Source organism: Aricia agestis, chromosome 14 (genome assembly GCF_905147365.1).
Source record: "Aricia agestis chromosome 14, ilAriAges1.1, whole genome shotgun sequence".
Taxonomy (NCBI): Eukaryota; Metazoa; Arthropoda; class Insecta; order Lepidoptera; family Lycaenidae; genus Aricia; species Aricia agestis.
The window spans coordinates 10,719,215-10,736,871 of record NC_056419.1 but is presented as its reverse complement, the minus strand read 5'-3'; the positions used below and the strand labels follow the sequence as shown (position 1 = coordinate 10,736,871).

Below are 17,657 nucleotides of genomic sequence, written 5' to 3'. Positions count from 1 at the left end.
CCAATATTATCCCAGTGATTTCCATTAAAAAAACCACAAATATTCCAAAATTGGGGGTAGGCTAAGTGGGCAACTAGACGATCAATTTTATTGTCAAATATCACGTATTGTACCTTAATATTATTGACCGTATTTGGACCGTCTAGGGTTGATATTGAACTAGGGTTAATAAAAGCTATATCATAGATATACAGAATATTATCGGAAAGCTTAAATGTAGGTTGCAAATGATGACATAATTTACCTACTGTCGCCGAGGGAGGTCGAACTAGCTGATAAGAAGCGCATTTTACGAGACGTTCGCTAGACGGCGTCCGAAATGTCATCATTGGAAATATTACTTAGCATCAGGTTTCCATAGACCAGTGGTTCTGAAACTTTCTTGGTGCCGGAACCTTAAGGAGCGACATTTTTAGAATCCCCAAAAATATTTTTGTCTATGGATGAATTTTGTCCAAGGTAGTGTCTAATGAATTATAATATTACTAAAAAAACTCATGTATCGCTCGTGGAACACCCTGCAAAGTCTTTACGGAGCCCAAGGGCTCCGAAGTCCGAGGAGCAGCTGGCCGATTCTGTATCGTACATTTGTGAGTTAATAACCGAGTTAGTAACGAAACGGAGGAGTGAGCAACGGAAAGTCTCACTTTTGTATGCAAGTGAATACAAAAAGTGGCACTTTACGTTACTCATTCAAAGTAAGAGATTAGAGAATACAATATTATAAGTTTTTTAACAACCCAAGGTTAGCCAGTAAAATTAAACAGGTAGAGCAAAAAGAGATCAGAATTTGGCTAAGGCTGAGCACTCTAGAGAAGGCTACAACAAAAATTATGTGACTTGGTTGTAAATCAGAAGGAAATACGCATTGAAATTATTCGAAAACATGTTGCATAATGAAAAATTTTCCATTAAATCGGTCCTAGCAAAATGTTATTGCAAACACATTAGCCACATGTTTATGTTCCATGGCCTACATATCAATATTTTGAGATTGAGCATCAAATAGAGCCTTGCCTTGACACGCACATAGTAGCTAAAAAATATTTGCACATTTTTATTGATTTACTAGCTGTCCCGGCAAACGTTTCTTTGCCATAATATAAAGTATTTCGCCTATATTATTTTATTGAAGTGACTAAATAAGTATGTCACCATGGCAACGTCCATCGCTATCCCGTCGCACAAACAATAGTCGCCGTCAGTCTTGAGTTGTAATAATTTATTCAACAAATGCACTTATCAATATAAAAAGTAGCCAGTAGCCGAGTAGGCGATTCTCATACCCACTGAATCTTATATCTTTAAACGAGCAAGTCTTGTATATATATATATATATATATATATATATGTGACACGAGAATTTTATACTTATACTAGCTGTCCCGGTCAACTTCGTGTCACTTTAAAACCTTCCCTGGACTTCTACGAATATTTTAAGACTAAAATCAGCCCAATCCGTTCGAGTTTTAGCGCGACTAACACATTTGGAGATCCATTTTTATATATAAGATAAGATTAACACGCACTGCAGGTAAGTCCTTTGGTATAGTGCTGGATGAAGAGAAATTCGTCCATTAATCTATATATTCGTCCATTAATCTATATTCTACAGCTGATTGAGTTAATTTTCTTTACACGCGCTGTTATTATAATTAATGCCATCTAGCTCACAAAACGTGTGAAAAAGATAGCAATATTTTAGTTCTTTTGCTGGACTATATAGAGTGGTCGCTAATTTGAACTAGAGATATTTTCCCTCTGAAAGTTAATTTTCCTTTCAACTTGTTAGAAATAGAGAGTATATCTTAAGCAGATTTTAATTGTGTTTTAGATATGCATAATAAAGGTTTTTAACAACAATATTTTTTAAACTGTAAATAAATATCAATTAACTCTAAAACCTTTATAAGCAGTTTACGGACCACCAACAATTTAATAACTCACATTAAAATAAATTATGATCTGGAAATTAATTTCTTCATCTCCGGCGGTAATGCAGCTAAATTATACGCGTAAGACCCTCATTACCCTGTATCAACACGAAAATCATTTACTGAACACCGCCACGTGTATTTTTAATATAAAATTCACTTAATATGTGAGAACTTGGTTGATATAGTTAACTACGAGTACTATGAAAGAAATCGTTTGATCATCGTCTTAAATAGTCTTATTTATATATACAGTGTGTAACAAAAGTAAGTGATAATTCTTAACGGTGTATACGTGTTCCTTGTAGAGAGTTCACTGTGAAAGTAGCAGCGCTGAAAGACGAAAATTTTTTTTCACTTTTGTATGGGCAAGGGCCCGAGCGTCACGTGTTTCCCCATACAAAAGTGAAAAAAAATGTTGGTCTTTTAGCGCTGCTACTTTCACAGTGAACTCTCTACAAGGAACACGTACACACCCTAAAGTATTATCACTCAATTTTGTTACACCCTGTATATTATTATATATCTAAGTTTCCAGTAACTTTTGTACTTTTTGTTTTTGATTGGAATTGGCTTCTTGTCTGAAAAAACAATTGAGTGCCCTCATGGTCAATTAGAAACAAAATAAACAGACTTTTGACATGACACCATTTTTTTGTGTACAACGATAGATTATCAATTTTGTCAAATAATAATTTTTAATTTTCAGAAAACTTTACCTTCCTTTTTAACTGACTTCCAAAAGGAGGAGGTTATTTTAAAAGTTGACCATAAAATTTGCCTTACCCTATTTTTTTTATTTTTTATTTTATTTTTTATTTTTATATATTTAGAAAACTTACAGCTCTATTTAACAGGATAACTTACTATTCTAAAAAACTGCAAGCCAATAATAAGTTTCCACTAACACAATATCTAAAGTACTTATGAAATATACTATAAATAGTAATATAATAACCTTTAAGAAATATACTTAACTATTATTATAATTAAATACTACTTTTCTAAGACAAATCTTCTTAAAACCAGCCACCACCACCTATGCTTGATCTTTATTATACAGCGCTTATACGATACAATATGGTAGTGATAGTTTTCTCGTAGTTCATACGCTATGTCCATAATCGTACATAACCTCAGATGAGATAAGCCGAGGCACGCTGTACACATAAACACGAGATAGTGCACGTTTTCGTGCTACTCAATTAAATACCTAGCTTGTTTTTTTTCATTTTTTTACCCTTTTATACCCTATATATGTTTAAATCCTTAAGGCAAGGTCACACTGCTCCGCTGCGTTACGGTGCGTTGCGTAGGAATGGAGTAAACGCTTTGTATGCCATAATATGCCGTTGTGGCACTGTACAATAATACATTCACCATCTTTTTTTTTAACAAAATATCTAAAAATATAAAATGTCTTCTAAAAGTATATAAAATTTATTTCATTATAATAGATATTTTAATTTGCGGATGTAGAAATCTAATCTTGGCGCCAGTGCCAAAATGTATTCGATAATTTATCTTTAAGTTTTTTGTTACGTATGTCATTTAAATTGCGCTAACATATCATAATATGCTATAAAGTATGCTAATAGTAACTTTGCTTGCAAATATAATATTATATTACGGCGTGTTAAATCTGTGATATCTATACTTAGTAAGTTTCATCACTGGAATAGGGATTTAGGTTTTTTTATTTTTTACCAGCCCCTTAGAGATCTTATTAAAGGATTTAGGATTGGGATGAAGGTGTTGAGCTTTTTTAAAAATGCATCGCATCGCCTTGTCACGTTGCAATGTGAACTGACCATAAGATAGTCTGCACGAGGTGTGTCACAAATCGTCAGGTTGAAGAATGAAAGTTTCTATCCTCTTGCTAGACCAACCAACTCGGATATTAATTTGTTTAAAAAATTAGCATCAATATGAAAGAGACGTGACGAAAGAGACGCAAAAAGGTCAATGTCCTATACTGAAATACCTATTACTATAATATATCTATCTACTAAATCAATATTAAATTATTGAGCGTTAAAACATACGGTACATGCCGTAGTGTACACTAATGTGAATAAAATGATACTTGCCACTGACACCACAGTATTCTATATCGTACAGTAGAATACCTGCAGTGCTTCGATTCTTATAGATGTATATTATTTTAAGCAACATTAATGCAGTTTCGTTTATTGTTCGAATTCAACATCGAAAGTGAGTTTCCTATCAACCTACTAAACAGCATTATCACGAAAATATGTCATACAAGTGTTTGATGAGAATCGCGATTCGCGGACGGATGCGGCTGCATTTAAGTTACATTATGAAGAGAATTTAGGTGTAAAAAATTTATGCGACGTAAGCGTTATATGCCACTTAAAGTTATTCGAATTCATGCACCCGTGCGTGCACCCGATAAAGGGGTTCTATTCTAGTATGAATATGGTCTACTGTATATTTATATTAAAGTATGTTGAATGTTGATACCTTACTACTGACCTTTTTTACATGTTACATAAATTGTTTTATTAAGATGCAATCTAGCAGCTCATGTTTACTTAGTTTTACACACTAAAGTAAACATTAAATATGAACGGAGAAAGTTTGTTTTAACGCGTCTCGGGTAATAAACAGAAACACTTTTGCATTTATTGTATTACTATGGATAAGTAGACACTCAAGGCTCCCGTAAGGGCTACTGGCGCCTGTGTGCAAAAAAAGGATTTTGGCGCCCCTTTAGGCAAATTTTTAGAGGATGGCGCCCGTGTGCATTGCACACATTGCACATATTATGGTAGCGGGGGCCCTGTAGACACTTACCATCAGGAGGCACAATATCTTCGCAGAGACGGCAAGCTGTGGTAACCTGAAACAAGATAATTTAAAATCAGACTGGAAACTTATTAATCTAGATTTCAAATTTAGGTCTTAGGTCATCTACTTACAGGTTGAGTAGGTAAGAGTTTCAAAGAAAGAAAAGACATACATAGGTACGTAATTACGTTTATAATATGAGCTTACTAATGAAATAAAGTACTTTTTGTTGATAGTGACGTTGTTTTAAGATTTAGGCCAAACTATACAATAATAATATGCATTTCCCCTTTGACTTAAAAATAATCAATTAAAAAACGGAGCTAGATTATTTTAAACGATTTTAGTCATAAACACAGCTAATGGTTTAACTCTACATTAAATGCAGTTAAGTGAAAGCCACCTGCGTCCTTATAAATAAATGAAAATCACTCAAAAATCCAAAGGGCGAAAAACGAGGACGACCTAAACTTTCTAATGTATGTCTTATGCAGGTAATTTAGGGTTCAAAATTCAATGGCAAGAGCATCATAAGTAGATTTTAGCCTTTCGATTTTCCCCTCCTTTGATTACACGTTGAAATTTTGATAACAGGCATTTTGCGGGGTTGGCATTCTTTGTAAATCATATCTTGTTAGGGGAGATACGAAAGAGCATTTTGAAATTTAAAATGGTGCTCTGTTTGTGCGTTTAAGTTTTTAAACTGAAACTGTGAGTGTTAGGAGCTTGAGAAAGGTTTGCGAAGAACAATTTATTTCTAATATTATATTGTGCACTTTGAGAGTAGTTATTAAAACATTATAATTACAGTCATCTAGAACAAGGGATCATCAAAAATTCACACTATTATAAAGTAGAAAAACACTCGAAAATCTCGTCTTAAAAAGATGAGAAAGGTTCATGTCTTGAATGTCCCTATGCCATGTTACCATGTACAATTATGACATTTTAATACCATCCTTTGCGATGTCACAACATAACATTATGTGGATGAGCCCCAATGTAGTGTTGTACTTATGGAGCCAAAACATGCTCGCGCACTTTTCTCTACATCAGTGCAGAGTCTTAAACAAAAGAAAGGACAGATCAAAGATCATCATTATCTGCTAATTGATTTAATATGGCTGACCGATGTTAACCTGACGATAGTGTATCGAGAACACGACAAGGTCGTCTGACCACTAGCATTTGACCTCAGGTGGATGGACTACCTTTAATTTCAATTACTAAGGTACTTACAGGCTAGACTGACGTAGTGTGAAGCGTCAATACATATAAAGATAAAAAAATGGGAGAATAGAAAACAAGAAATGGAACAGCAAGAAATGGAAAGGGCATAAGTGACAAAATGGTTTTTGTCTCGTAATTTAAAAACCATAAATATATTTCATATTAGCTATGGGCAAATTAAAGCGTATGCTTGAATTAATCTATGTACAAATTTTGGAAGCTTAAATCACTCTCTTCTGTTGGCAAAATTAGAATCCCTTTCTTTACAGAGGTCTTTTTGATTGATTATTCTGTGTTTATAAAAAATGACCAATCGTGTTATGCTATGGGTAATTCAAAGACAAAGAGATGATGAATACTGACAATGAACTTTAATTTCTTAGCTTTAGTCATTGATGAGAAAAATCGATATCGCTACAGCCAAATTATCAAGGCCTCGCCTTAAAGTAGACATTGCTAGGAACAAATTTTAAAAAATCATGTTACGTAATGAGGGCAAAATGAATCATCACACACTGTGGATTGTGCACAAAAACATCCTTGAAAGAGTGTAATAATTGCTTTTTTTATCAATCCTTGTATGACTGAGTAATCACGCAACGTTTTATCGTAACGGTTAAATACACTTTTATCGATTGTATTACAAATCGTTGCAAACTATCGTTGAAATACGCACAAATTACAATGGTGTTATCACCATAAACGCGTGTGTAGCGGATTTAATTCCATAGATGTCAACGTCAAAAGAATAGCTACCGTAGAATTTTAATATACAAAACAACATTTGCCACAGACCCGGCAAGTTTTTTTATAATGAAAACCAAAAGTTTTTTTTTTAATACTTTCAATATAGCGTAGCGCAAAATGTACAATAGTAATAATATGTCGTAGATTGCTACGGCGTAGCACGTCCCGTTCGAGAAGACTTCGTTCAATATTTGATCCAATTAAAACAAATTCAGTCATTCTATACAGATAATTGTGATGTTATAATTAACAAAATATCATCAAAATCATGATATACAATCTTATCGCAATTTGGACACCTATTAGCTACTAGTCTATACATGACGATAAAGGCGATAACGGACAAAAAAGTTAAGAAATTTTGTATTTGTAACCAGGCAACGAAGTAAACTTATTACAATATTAAATACTATTAACAAAATTGTGACCATTTTGTCGGGAATACGATGATCTATTAACAGCGCTGTGGAATCGTGCTCACATATACTTGTAAATAGATGCGCTACATCTGCAGGCCTAACATCGTTTGTGTGCGAATATTTTAGGTATATGTTTGAGGTGTACTTAATTGTAGTGTAACAGCTAAATTTTAAAATATATATATTTTTATATGAAATAAGGGGGTAAACGAGCAAACGGGTCACCTGATGGAAAGCAACTTCCGTCGCTCATGGGCACTCGCAGCATCAGAAGAGCTGCAGGTGCGTTGCCAGCCTTTTAAGAGGGAATAGGGTTATAGGGGAGGGTAGGGATGGGAAGGGAAGGGAATAGGGTAGGGGATTGGGCCTAATAGATTGAGCGGGAACTTGTATCGGAATATTTTTTCCTAGACGACATGGTGCAGTTGTGGAACATACTTCTACTTTTTCGTACGTTCATGAACATAAATGTGAGTTGACCGAAAGGTCTATTTTAGTGTGAATTCACATTAAAGGTGAAGCCAAACGAGCGTAATTTGTGAGTTGTGAGTCGCAAAATTTCGGTCGCGTAAATATCTTTTCAATTTTCATACAAATCATGACTCACAAAATTACGCTCATGTGAATCAAATAGGACTTTTGTATGAATACAGCAGAATTTCTGCCAGCCGAAATTCTGCGACTTACAACTCACAAATTACGCTCGTTTGGCTTCACCTTTAATGTGAATTCACACTAAAATAGACCTTTCGGTCAACTCACATTTATGTTCATGAACGTACGAAAAAGTAGAAGTATGTTCCACAACTGCACCATGTCGTCTATGCACTCTTAGTCTTTGTAGGGTATTTTGTAGCCTTGGAGCTAGAGTTAATAATATATTGTCATAAAAACTAAGCTTCTAGTGACCTTAGCTCATTACACCATTTGTGTAATTTAGGATAATTTACGAGGTATTAAGTGGCAAACTCTGATATATAGGTATGTTCCGCAACAAGTTGGAAGCCATTTTGATTCTAAATTATGTACAGCAGTTAATCAGAATAATAGTCACGAGTTATGACAAATGAATTATGGAATTTTATTAACGTTTAATAAGTGGACGTGTCAAAACATGAAATAATAAATTGGACGTCGCGTCTGTCCGTTTTTGTTAACAACAATGATATTTAAACAATATGACGTTATTGTTCGATTGCTGTAAATATAAACAAATGTTAGTTTAGGTAAAGTTATGTATATGTTATGTTTTTACATTAGATACCTTTTCGTTATAAGGTAGGCATTATTTTTACTCATGTTACAATAGTAAAACTTATTCGCATCTAGTAGGCTCTAAAATTACTGTAGCTCTACCATGAGTTTAAAACTATAATATTTATATTTATATATTTATCGATACAAACTACATAAATATTTAGTATGGCGATTTTAGTTCCGCAAGTAACCGATAGAGGCGCTGTAAAATTTGCCATACTAAAAATTTACTGTGGTCGGTATCGAGTATCGAAAAGTACTATAGCTTTAAACTCACGGTAGAGCAACTGAGCTAATTTTGATGAAGCGCCACACTAAAAGCCACAGACATAAAGTTAACCATGGTGAAGGCCGTAAGATATAATGCAAACAAGGTTACATTTAACTGCCTAAAAAACCGTTCCAACGGGATTTTAAGGCTCACAAAATCGCATGAACACTTTTTCAAAGAAAAAACGACCAACCTAAAAATGTTGTTATTATATTTCATTTTCACAATAATCTAAAAAAATAAGGATTCTTGTCGATTTGCAAAGAATTTTTATCGATTTAACATGGAATGCCCATGTATAGTCATTGTATTAAATAACTATATTAAAGTAAACTACTACTAATATCGTTTTATTACACAATAACGCATAAATTATTATGTTCTTGCATGTATATAGGTATTTAATAGATGAAAACTGGATAATAATCAATTTGCATATAAATACTCTTATCGATTTTCAACGATAAAAATATTATACTAATATTAGGCCTCAAAGGTCCTCTTATACGCAGAGATCGATCGGTGTGGTCGGACTGAACGTAGGCCGACCTGCGGGGCTAAAATGGTCGTATAGTAATTTCTCTCAATCAATTCACAAAATGAATTGTCAAAACTGTCAAAGTCACGAATGTCAAGTATCTAAGACCAATTCAATTGGTCTAAATTCGTACTAATTTGACATTCGTGAGTTTGACCAATTCAATTGGTTTATATTCGTACTAATTTGACAATCGTGACTTTGACAGTTTTGACAATTCATTTTGTGAATTGATTGAGAGAAATTGCTATACGACCATTTTAGACCCGCTGGGTCCCGATTATCTTAATTTAAAAGTTACTTCGATTGTAGGCTATCTCACTCGCACGCACGCATGCTGTCTACGCGATAGTAATCGAATTGATATTCGAGTATTGAGAATTCCGATTCTCATATCTGACTCGTTTTGTGCATTCCCGTATGTGTGCACGAGTCCGGTTAACTCGGCCTGCGATCAGTCCGGCCGGATCGGTCTGTCCGTATATGGTGGCCTTAAAAAAGCCATATTTAAATGAGCATAGTTATCGGTGGTTGCGATCTGCGAAATTAATTTTATATTTCACCATAAAATATGAGGATTATGTAAATGAAACTTATTGTTACAGAACACTGGAGGCTATAGTCACAATATAAATATATACAGTAGTCCGTTTCCATTCAAACTGCATAAATTGGATGCGCGCGTACATTAGAGTCATTTCAGATAGCTTGAAGTTGCATAATAATGTAGTCTTATACGCGTAGTATTATACGCGTAAAACTAGTGTCTGTAATTATCGATTTCAAAGATACATCATACAAATTCAGTTACTCAGTACAGTATAATGCTTATACTGCATAGTAGTGCTACATAGATCATTACCAGATGACTACATGCCATTACGTTTATCTCATGAGAATTTCCTAAAGCAAAAATTACGAGTTTCATAATGTAATGAAGAAATTGGATACTTTGTTATTTTTATACAATTGAAAAAAGGATCAAAATATAATAATTATTATCAGTTGTAAAATGTGTAGTGTGTGAAACATAATATTATGTAAAATATTTTGATAAAACAATATTGAAGTTGTATAATATTTATTATTAAATACAGCAGAATCAGGAGTACTGACTTACAGAAGTTTAGTGAGGATATTATGTGTTCTATTTGCTATTTTTACAGTATACACCAGTCTTGACAAACACAAATTATAGTCAAACACTTAGCACAAGTAGTATCATACTGTTTACTGTTTACTCTATGTAGCTTAATATGTACACACAACAAAAAACCCTGACTTCACTAATTGTAAATACTGCGGGCAGAATGTGCCAAAATATTGGTTTAATAATCCACGTTGACCTATGATGGTATAATGCTAAGTACTCACATGTGGTTTTGCTCGATAGTTTTACTCCAAATCGAGTATTAATTACTGTGTGGACAGCTCGAAGGCGAGCCGGTTTGATGGAATTAAATATATCGATTTAGAATAAAACTATCGAGCAATGCTGAATGCGTTGTCGAAATCCCGAGCCGCGGGTTTTGCTCGACGTTATTGCTCGATCGAGCAAAACCGTATGTGAATACTTAGCATAATACAGGCGATTAAGAACGTGAAGAATTTTCATTGCTATAAAAACTCTACAATATTATATATTACTGCAATATTTAGACGCTAGAGTGCAGCACCAGCATAGACACTAAACAAAAATTGTGACAAAATGTTTCTGTCCGTATTCTGATATGACGTGTGCAACATGTCTGATTTTGGTTGGATTATTCACTGTATGTGCCAGCACGGCGCCCTTTGCTCCAACCGTTGTACCTATAATGTTCTCTTTTGAATTTTGTTCACTTATTTTACTTTTACTGCCATTTCGGGATAAGACTACCATGAAACTCTTACTATAACCGTAACTTATTAAAATTCGTCCTGTCATTTCTTGATGAGAGAGTATTATCGATCATATATTTTTGATAATGACCTTTGTCAATGTCACATAAAATGCAAGGAAATTGACATCTAATAATTAGCACAAAGTCTAAGAGCCATACCTCACTGGGACGCCATAGCGACGTGGCCAGCGACGTCGCCAACTACTTCTATTGAGATGTATGACGGGTAACACACCTGGCGACAAGTAGCCAGCGTAGCCAGACTCGACCGCTATGCATGCGGCGACTGGCGACGTTACCAGTTGTTTGCACGTCTTTGTATGCTCCGTCACTCAATCAGTATCTGATTTTAGTGATATCCTCAGATAATTGAACATTTTTTCAGGGTATTTTCTTAAATCTTCATAGAATTTAAGAAAAACACCGCTTTGCGGCGACGTAGAGACGACAGACGTAGGCATGGTAAGGTCACTGGCCACGTCGCCTTGGCATCCCGGTGAGGTATGGCCCTTAATCTATTAACACTACTTTATGTCATTATCAAATCTATTACTGAGAATTGAGCATAGTATGTGAAAGAAATTTGCATATCGATGACTTCGCAAGTGCAAAATAAAACAGCCGTTCTGAGAGAGATATCAATACTTAGCTTTAATTTAATGACATGGACATCAGTCCCTTACGATATCTGTTAACACTTCATGAAATTAAAGTAAAACAACATTTAATTTATTTTTGAGTGTGGCCGAAATATTTTTTCTATCTTTTCAATGATTTCCAAGTATCTCATAAGGATAGCTAGTAGGATAGTAGAACTAAACGTCTATATTTTTTTATTTTTTTTTATTATTAAATACTCTTGTCCCTGATTTTTATTCGAGGGATTTATGTTCTGAATACAATTTATACTGTCCTATGTCTATACACTTATCTCCTATTTCTATTTTGTGTTCTGTTAATACTATTTACTCCTTTTATTATTTTAACACAATATAGCAAAAATTCTTCCCTATTTTTCTTATCTTTTACTATTTCCTTTATGCTATCAACATTAATTTCTAGTCCTATTTTCATCTCCAGATCATATTTTGGCCTCGAGTATATTGGGCATTCTGTTAGAAGATGTGGTACATCTTCTATTTTACTAGGGTCACACCTGCACGATGGGCTCTCTTTGCACCTGAAGCGGTACAGATACCCAGAGAGCCCACCGTGCCCGGTCAGTGCCTGTGTTATTTCCTTATTGAGTTTAATCTCCTTAAAGACCTTGTGAGCTGCCCCTATATCCTGTGCGAACATTTTAGTGACACCTCCAGTAGTACCCTCTTGGTACCTTCGATCCCACTCACGAAAAAATGGCCGCAACGACTGCAATCGAAGTTGAACTATATCTTAAATATTAATTAATGAATAAAACTGACAAGTGATTCAAGTTAAACCACTAAAACTTATACTTTTAAAGTATAGCACTTTTCGATACTAAATTGAAAGTATTAAAATTGTAGAGGAACTATTTTCTCATCTTTGTAAGGTGTTCTTTGTAAGGTACACGTGTAAATTCAAGGTTGATTCATCTCATTTTCGTTTATGGTTGCCCATCGCATTCATGATCATCACGATCAACAATCTTGGTTATCCATTATGGTCCAACATGGACACACCTGTATGTCTATAATACTTAGATACGCCCGCATGTCCGTTTTACCAAAATTTGTTCATCGCGCCGTACTATTTTCCAGGATGAAAGGTATCCTACGCCCTTTTAGAGATGTTCTTTTAAAGATAAGCAGTACCTGTTGTGTCGTTTTTCTTGTAATATTTTAACTTTTAATTGTTTTGTGTGCAATAAAGTGTAAATAAATAAATAAAAAATATGTCCTTTCTCGGGACTCAAAGTATACCTATACCAAATTTCAGCAAAATCCGTTCAGCAGTTTGGACGTGAAGAGGTAACATACAAACATACAGCGTGTCACACTTTCGCATTAATAATATTAAGTATGAATTGAATATAGGAACGGACTATAAAAAAACCGTCGAATCAAGAAACCTCATTCTTTTTGGAAGTCAGTCAAAAATGGCTTCGTCAGGTCAGCTTATATTGCTCTTGTATGGCCATTGGCCAGCCATACTATAGTGTGTATTTGTGTTCACATATTTTACGCTATTGTATTACTAAGGTCAAAAACCTTGTGTTTACTAGAAGAAAATAAGCGTAGAGATAAGTTTGATTTGACACACATAATATTATACAACCACATTGACCACTACACAACTATAACCACGTGTAAAGATTTACATCTTATAACTCCTTGTGCCATATTAAACATGTATAATGCTGCCCGTCCCGCTGCGGATCGCTATAATAGGATTCTTAAGAGTGAAAGCTGTAATTAGACTTCATTCTAAATGACTTAGTCGAAATTACATCTAGTATTATTTTTGTATTTACATGAATTATGCAACCCTAAGGGCCAGGGTACACAAAAACGCGACTTGACGATGCATAAGTGCTATAACTCACCGGGAAGCCATCGCGACGTAGCCAGTGACGTTACTGTCACCTCTACGTCGCCGCAAAGCGGTGTTTTTAAACTTAACTTTAAGAAATACAGCGCTTTGCGGCGACGTAGAAACGCCAGACGTTGCTTGGACGTTGCCATGGTAACGTCACTAGCTACGCCGCGATGGCTTCCCGGTGAGTAGGACAGTGGTACAAATTAAAATTTTGTTCTGCTTTTATCTTTCTTCTGATAAATCGCGTGAAATGTCGTCGGTTTTCGGTCTAACCCATAAAGTTAATATACCTAGCGGAATAGAGCAACAATCTCGAGCTGTCAAACGTAACCAAAATTGGTTTTCATCTGTGTGAAAAATATGTGTACGTATACACTTACACAAGCATGATTGAACATGAATTCTATAAGATTAAATTGTCAACGTGCGGCACGTGCCGACTGGACGTCAAAAAAAGAGTGCTGCTGTCATGTATCACACGTCTCTTGTTATCACGCAGTGTTACTGATAGTGACATCTCTCTTGCTCAGGCCTTTGTTTCTCTATTCCGCTAGGTATATTAACTTTATAGTCTTACCCTAACCTCAAAACTGGTACCAAAGATTGACTACAAATTTAAGTATATTGTATAACACGGTACCAACACAGAAGTCGATACGGCAGCGGTAGATTTCTACGGCTTCTCCACACAGTATCAATTGCAGACGTTTTCACATTTCCCAATAAGCGACCACAATGCCGTATTGTAAAGTGATAGGTTTCTTTTACTTTTCCGGTAAGAAAGTCGGAGGGGTGATATGAGTATGGTATAGGGTACAATAAAATATATAATACATTTGATGCCCGCTACTCCGTTTGCGACTAAAGTTTATCACGCGGGAACCGTACATTTCGGAATAAAAAAGTATCCTATGTCCTTTCCCGGGACTAAAAATATATTCATATCGAAATTTCATCTAAATGAGTTCAGTGGTTTAAACTTGAAGAGGTAATAGCCAGACACACTCTCGCAAATTAGTATGGAAGGTGTATAATATAAGTAATGTTGTTTCTAACCTACAAAATTGCATTTTTTTACGAAATAAGGGGGCAAACGAGTAAACGGGTCACCTGATGTAAAGCAACTTCCGTCGCCCATGGACACTCGCAGCATCAGAAGAAGAAGGAATAGAGTAATAGGAGAGGGTAGGGAAGGGAATAGGGGAGGGAATTGAAGGGAATAGGAGAGGGTAGGGAAGGGAAAAGGATAGGGGATTAGGCCTCCGGTAAACTCACTCACTCGGCAAAACATAGCGCAAGCGCTGTTTCACGCCGGTTTTCTGTGAGCCCGTGTTATTTCTCCGGTCGAGCCGGCCCATTCGTGCCGATGCATGGCTCTCCCACGTGAACAATTTGCCTATATTTGCGTTCTATCTTATTCTCAGCGAAAAGCTGAATCTTGTTCCCTTTTGCATTTTTTCTCTTGAAATGAGTCGTGAATTCAGTTATTGGAAATTAACTTTTAAGTTATTTGACATAAATAAGTTGTAAATTATGATATTATTCTATTAAATAAAAAGAGTTTTCCTTGTTTGTAGCAGAGTTCAGCGGAGATAAGCGTTAACGATGAATTTATTGAAAAATAAAATCGTTTTAATTATCTATTTAAATACAATAATAATATTTATCTCTAAAGATATGCGAATAAACTGTATAGATCTGCTGTGGGCGGTAAAATGGGCTTAATAATATGCCTATTTTATTTTTATTTAGTAGAAACTGTGTTAATAATAACACAGTTTCTACTAAATATTAGGTGTTCTGTTTCATGCTGCAATTTAGACGTAGAAGAAGTGTTTTTTTTTTTTTAGTTTTTTTAGCTGTACAACACTTTCTAAGGTGGTAAAAACGTGTTAAGAATTAAAAGTATTTAGCAAAATAATTGGAATATCATCTAAGAAAATTAGTTAAGTTTTTTTTATATAAAATTGCCTACCGATATGATGTTAAGAAAAAAAACTGCGTTGCGTAATCTACACTACGTAGGTAAATAATTTAAGTGTTTTTTGAGTACCTTACATTTTATATTTAAACTTCGTAACTAAATACTAAGCATTTTATTTACCTACTTAAAAGAATTTAGCATGTGCTATAATTTAATTCTAATTTATATAATTGTATCAAAACAAAAGATATAGTATCTAGTACTTATGATAATGTTATTTATAAAGGACACCAGTTTAAGTGTTTATTTTATTGCGACCTGGCGTATTATCTATCGAACGTCGCGAAAACTATACGCCAAAAAAATATTATTACAAAATAAAATATTTCACGTAAAAAAAAAACATAACTACATGGGAAAAAAAATGCCAAACCACTTACATAGCCGAACTTTGCCGTCATGTTTTGTCCCGTTGTATATTATGTCGCACATACATCTAACTGAATTTTGCTTCACCACAGCTTTAGTAACTAAACTCACTTTATGTAATAAACACACACATACAACGTTAGAAAAACACTTAAAATACCATATTTGCACGTCTTATACGTCTAACAATAGGCGTCGCGGGGAAACTCGGAACAGCGCTGAAAAACTTTTTCACATCACTTTCAGAATAGGCGCGCGTTTTGGCGTTTGTTTTTTTTTTTTTTGTTTTTGGAACGTTTTGTTTTTTTTTTCGTACACGCGCTATTGCATTTGAGTAGCCGGACTGACATGCACGCGGCGCGGCGGGCGGCCAGCGACTACAAGATAAAAACCTCGCTTGATTATAAACTTATAAGCTAAACTTTTTTGTGCGTGCGCCGGCGTTTCGACCTTACAGAATTTTCACTGGCGTGAATATTTTCATGCGAATTACAATGTTTCAGTGATTAAAACGGAATTGGCTTTAGATAGAAAGTGGGTAAATATTTATATTCAAAGTTAAAAAACTATTATTTAGGATTATTTTCTTACGTAGTCAAGTTGTTGGCTGTATAGTGATATAACTCAATATTTTAACAACTATGAATGTTTAACAATCCACTTTTTAAATTAGGAAAAACCTTTAAGTGCAGTGCAGCGTTTTCACAAAATTCCCGCTCTTATAAAAATCTTTTACCGTGGCTACTATTTTACTTTTTAATACTAGCCATGAGCCAACACATTAAATGCACCTGAGCGTCGAGTGGTCATGCTTTATCAAAATGGGCCAATGCGTACTCTACACTTTTTATTTCGCCCGAGAAATCCTTTGCGATAACGACGTTTTGTTTTTAAATTGCTTTTTTCTGTCAAGCGAAGGTAAGTGAACTTTACCAGCCAGAGGTTAATGTAACAATTTATTCTTATTTATGCCTTACAATCGAGATCGATAGAGCAAACGCTTTGATTTTAATTGACGGCTTTGGTTTATTTATAAATGAAACAGTTTGAATACTACAGTCGAAATAACAAGATGAAGTGTCCGTCCATCGATATAAAGAATGCATAGTATAAATGCGAAAGTTTGTCCGTCTGTCCGCCTGTTACTTCTTCATGCGTAAACCGTCCAACACCTTATGTCTCAGAAAAGGACATAAAAACAATGACGTAAACAATATCTACAACCGTATACAAAGTAGCTTGTAGACATCTTTTTTATGAAATAAGAGGGCTAACGAGCAAACGGGTCACCTGATGGAAAGCAACTTCCGTCGCCCATGGACACTCGCAACATCATAAGAGCTGCAGGTGCGTTGCCGGCCTTTTAAGAGGGAATAGGGGATGGTAAGGAAGGGTAGGGAACGGAATAGGGTAGGGGATTGGGCCTCCGGTAAACTCACTCACTCGGCGAAACACAGCGCAAGCACTGTTTCACGCCGGTTTTCTGTGAGCCCGTGGTATTTCTCCGGTCGAGCCGGCCCATTCGTGCCGAAGCATGACACTACCACTTAAAAGATCATCATCATCAGACATCTTTAATATCAGTTTTAAGTTTATTATTTACCAAAATATTTTCACTTTAATTATGTATAATGAAATTATTGAGCAATATAATTTGTGAGTGATTTTAATGAAGGCGTGAAGTCAAGTGCTCT

The 17,657-nt window shown here is 35.0% G+C and overlaps 1 protein-coding gene across 5 annotated transcripts in view; it reads right to left on the bottom strand.

The window, feature by feature from the left end:
* Positions 1 to 17,657, bottom strand: part of LOC121733677 — a 115,082-nt gene that overhangs the window by 34,394 nt on the left and 63,031 nt on the right. For 4 of the 5 annotated variants that reach the window (XM_042124006.1, XM_042124009.1, XM_042124007.1 and 1 more), the window contains exon 3: positions 4,755 to 4,800. In XM_042124006.1, coding sequence (XP_041979940.1) covers positions 4,755 to 4,800 — 46 coding nt within the window. Of the gene's footprint in view, positions 1 to 4,754; positions 4,801 to 15,974; positions 16,328 to 17,657 lie in introns of those variants that run through there. The other variant, XM_042124011.1, reaches the window with a different exon arrangement.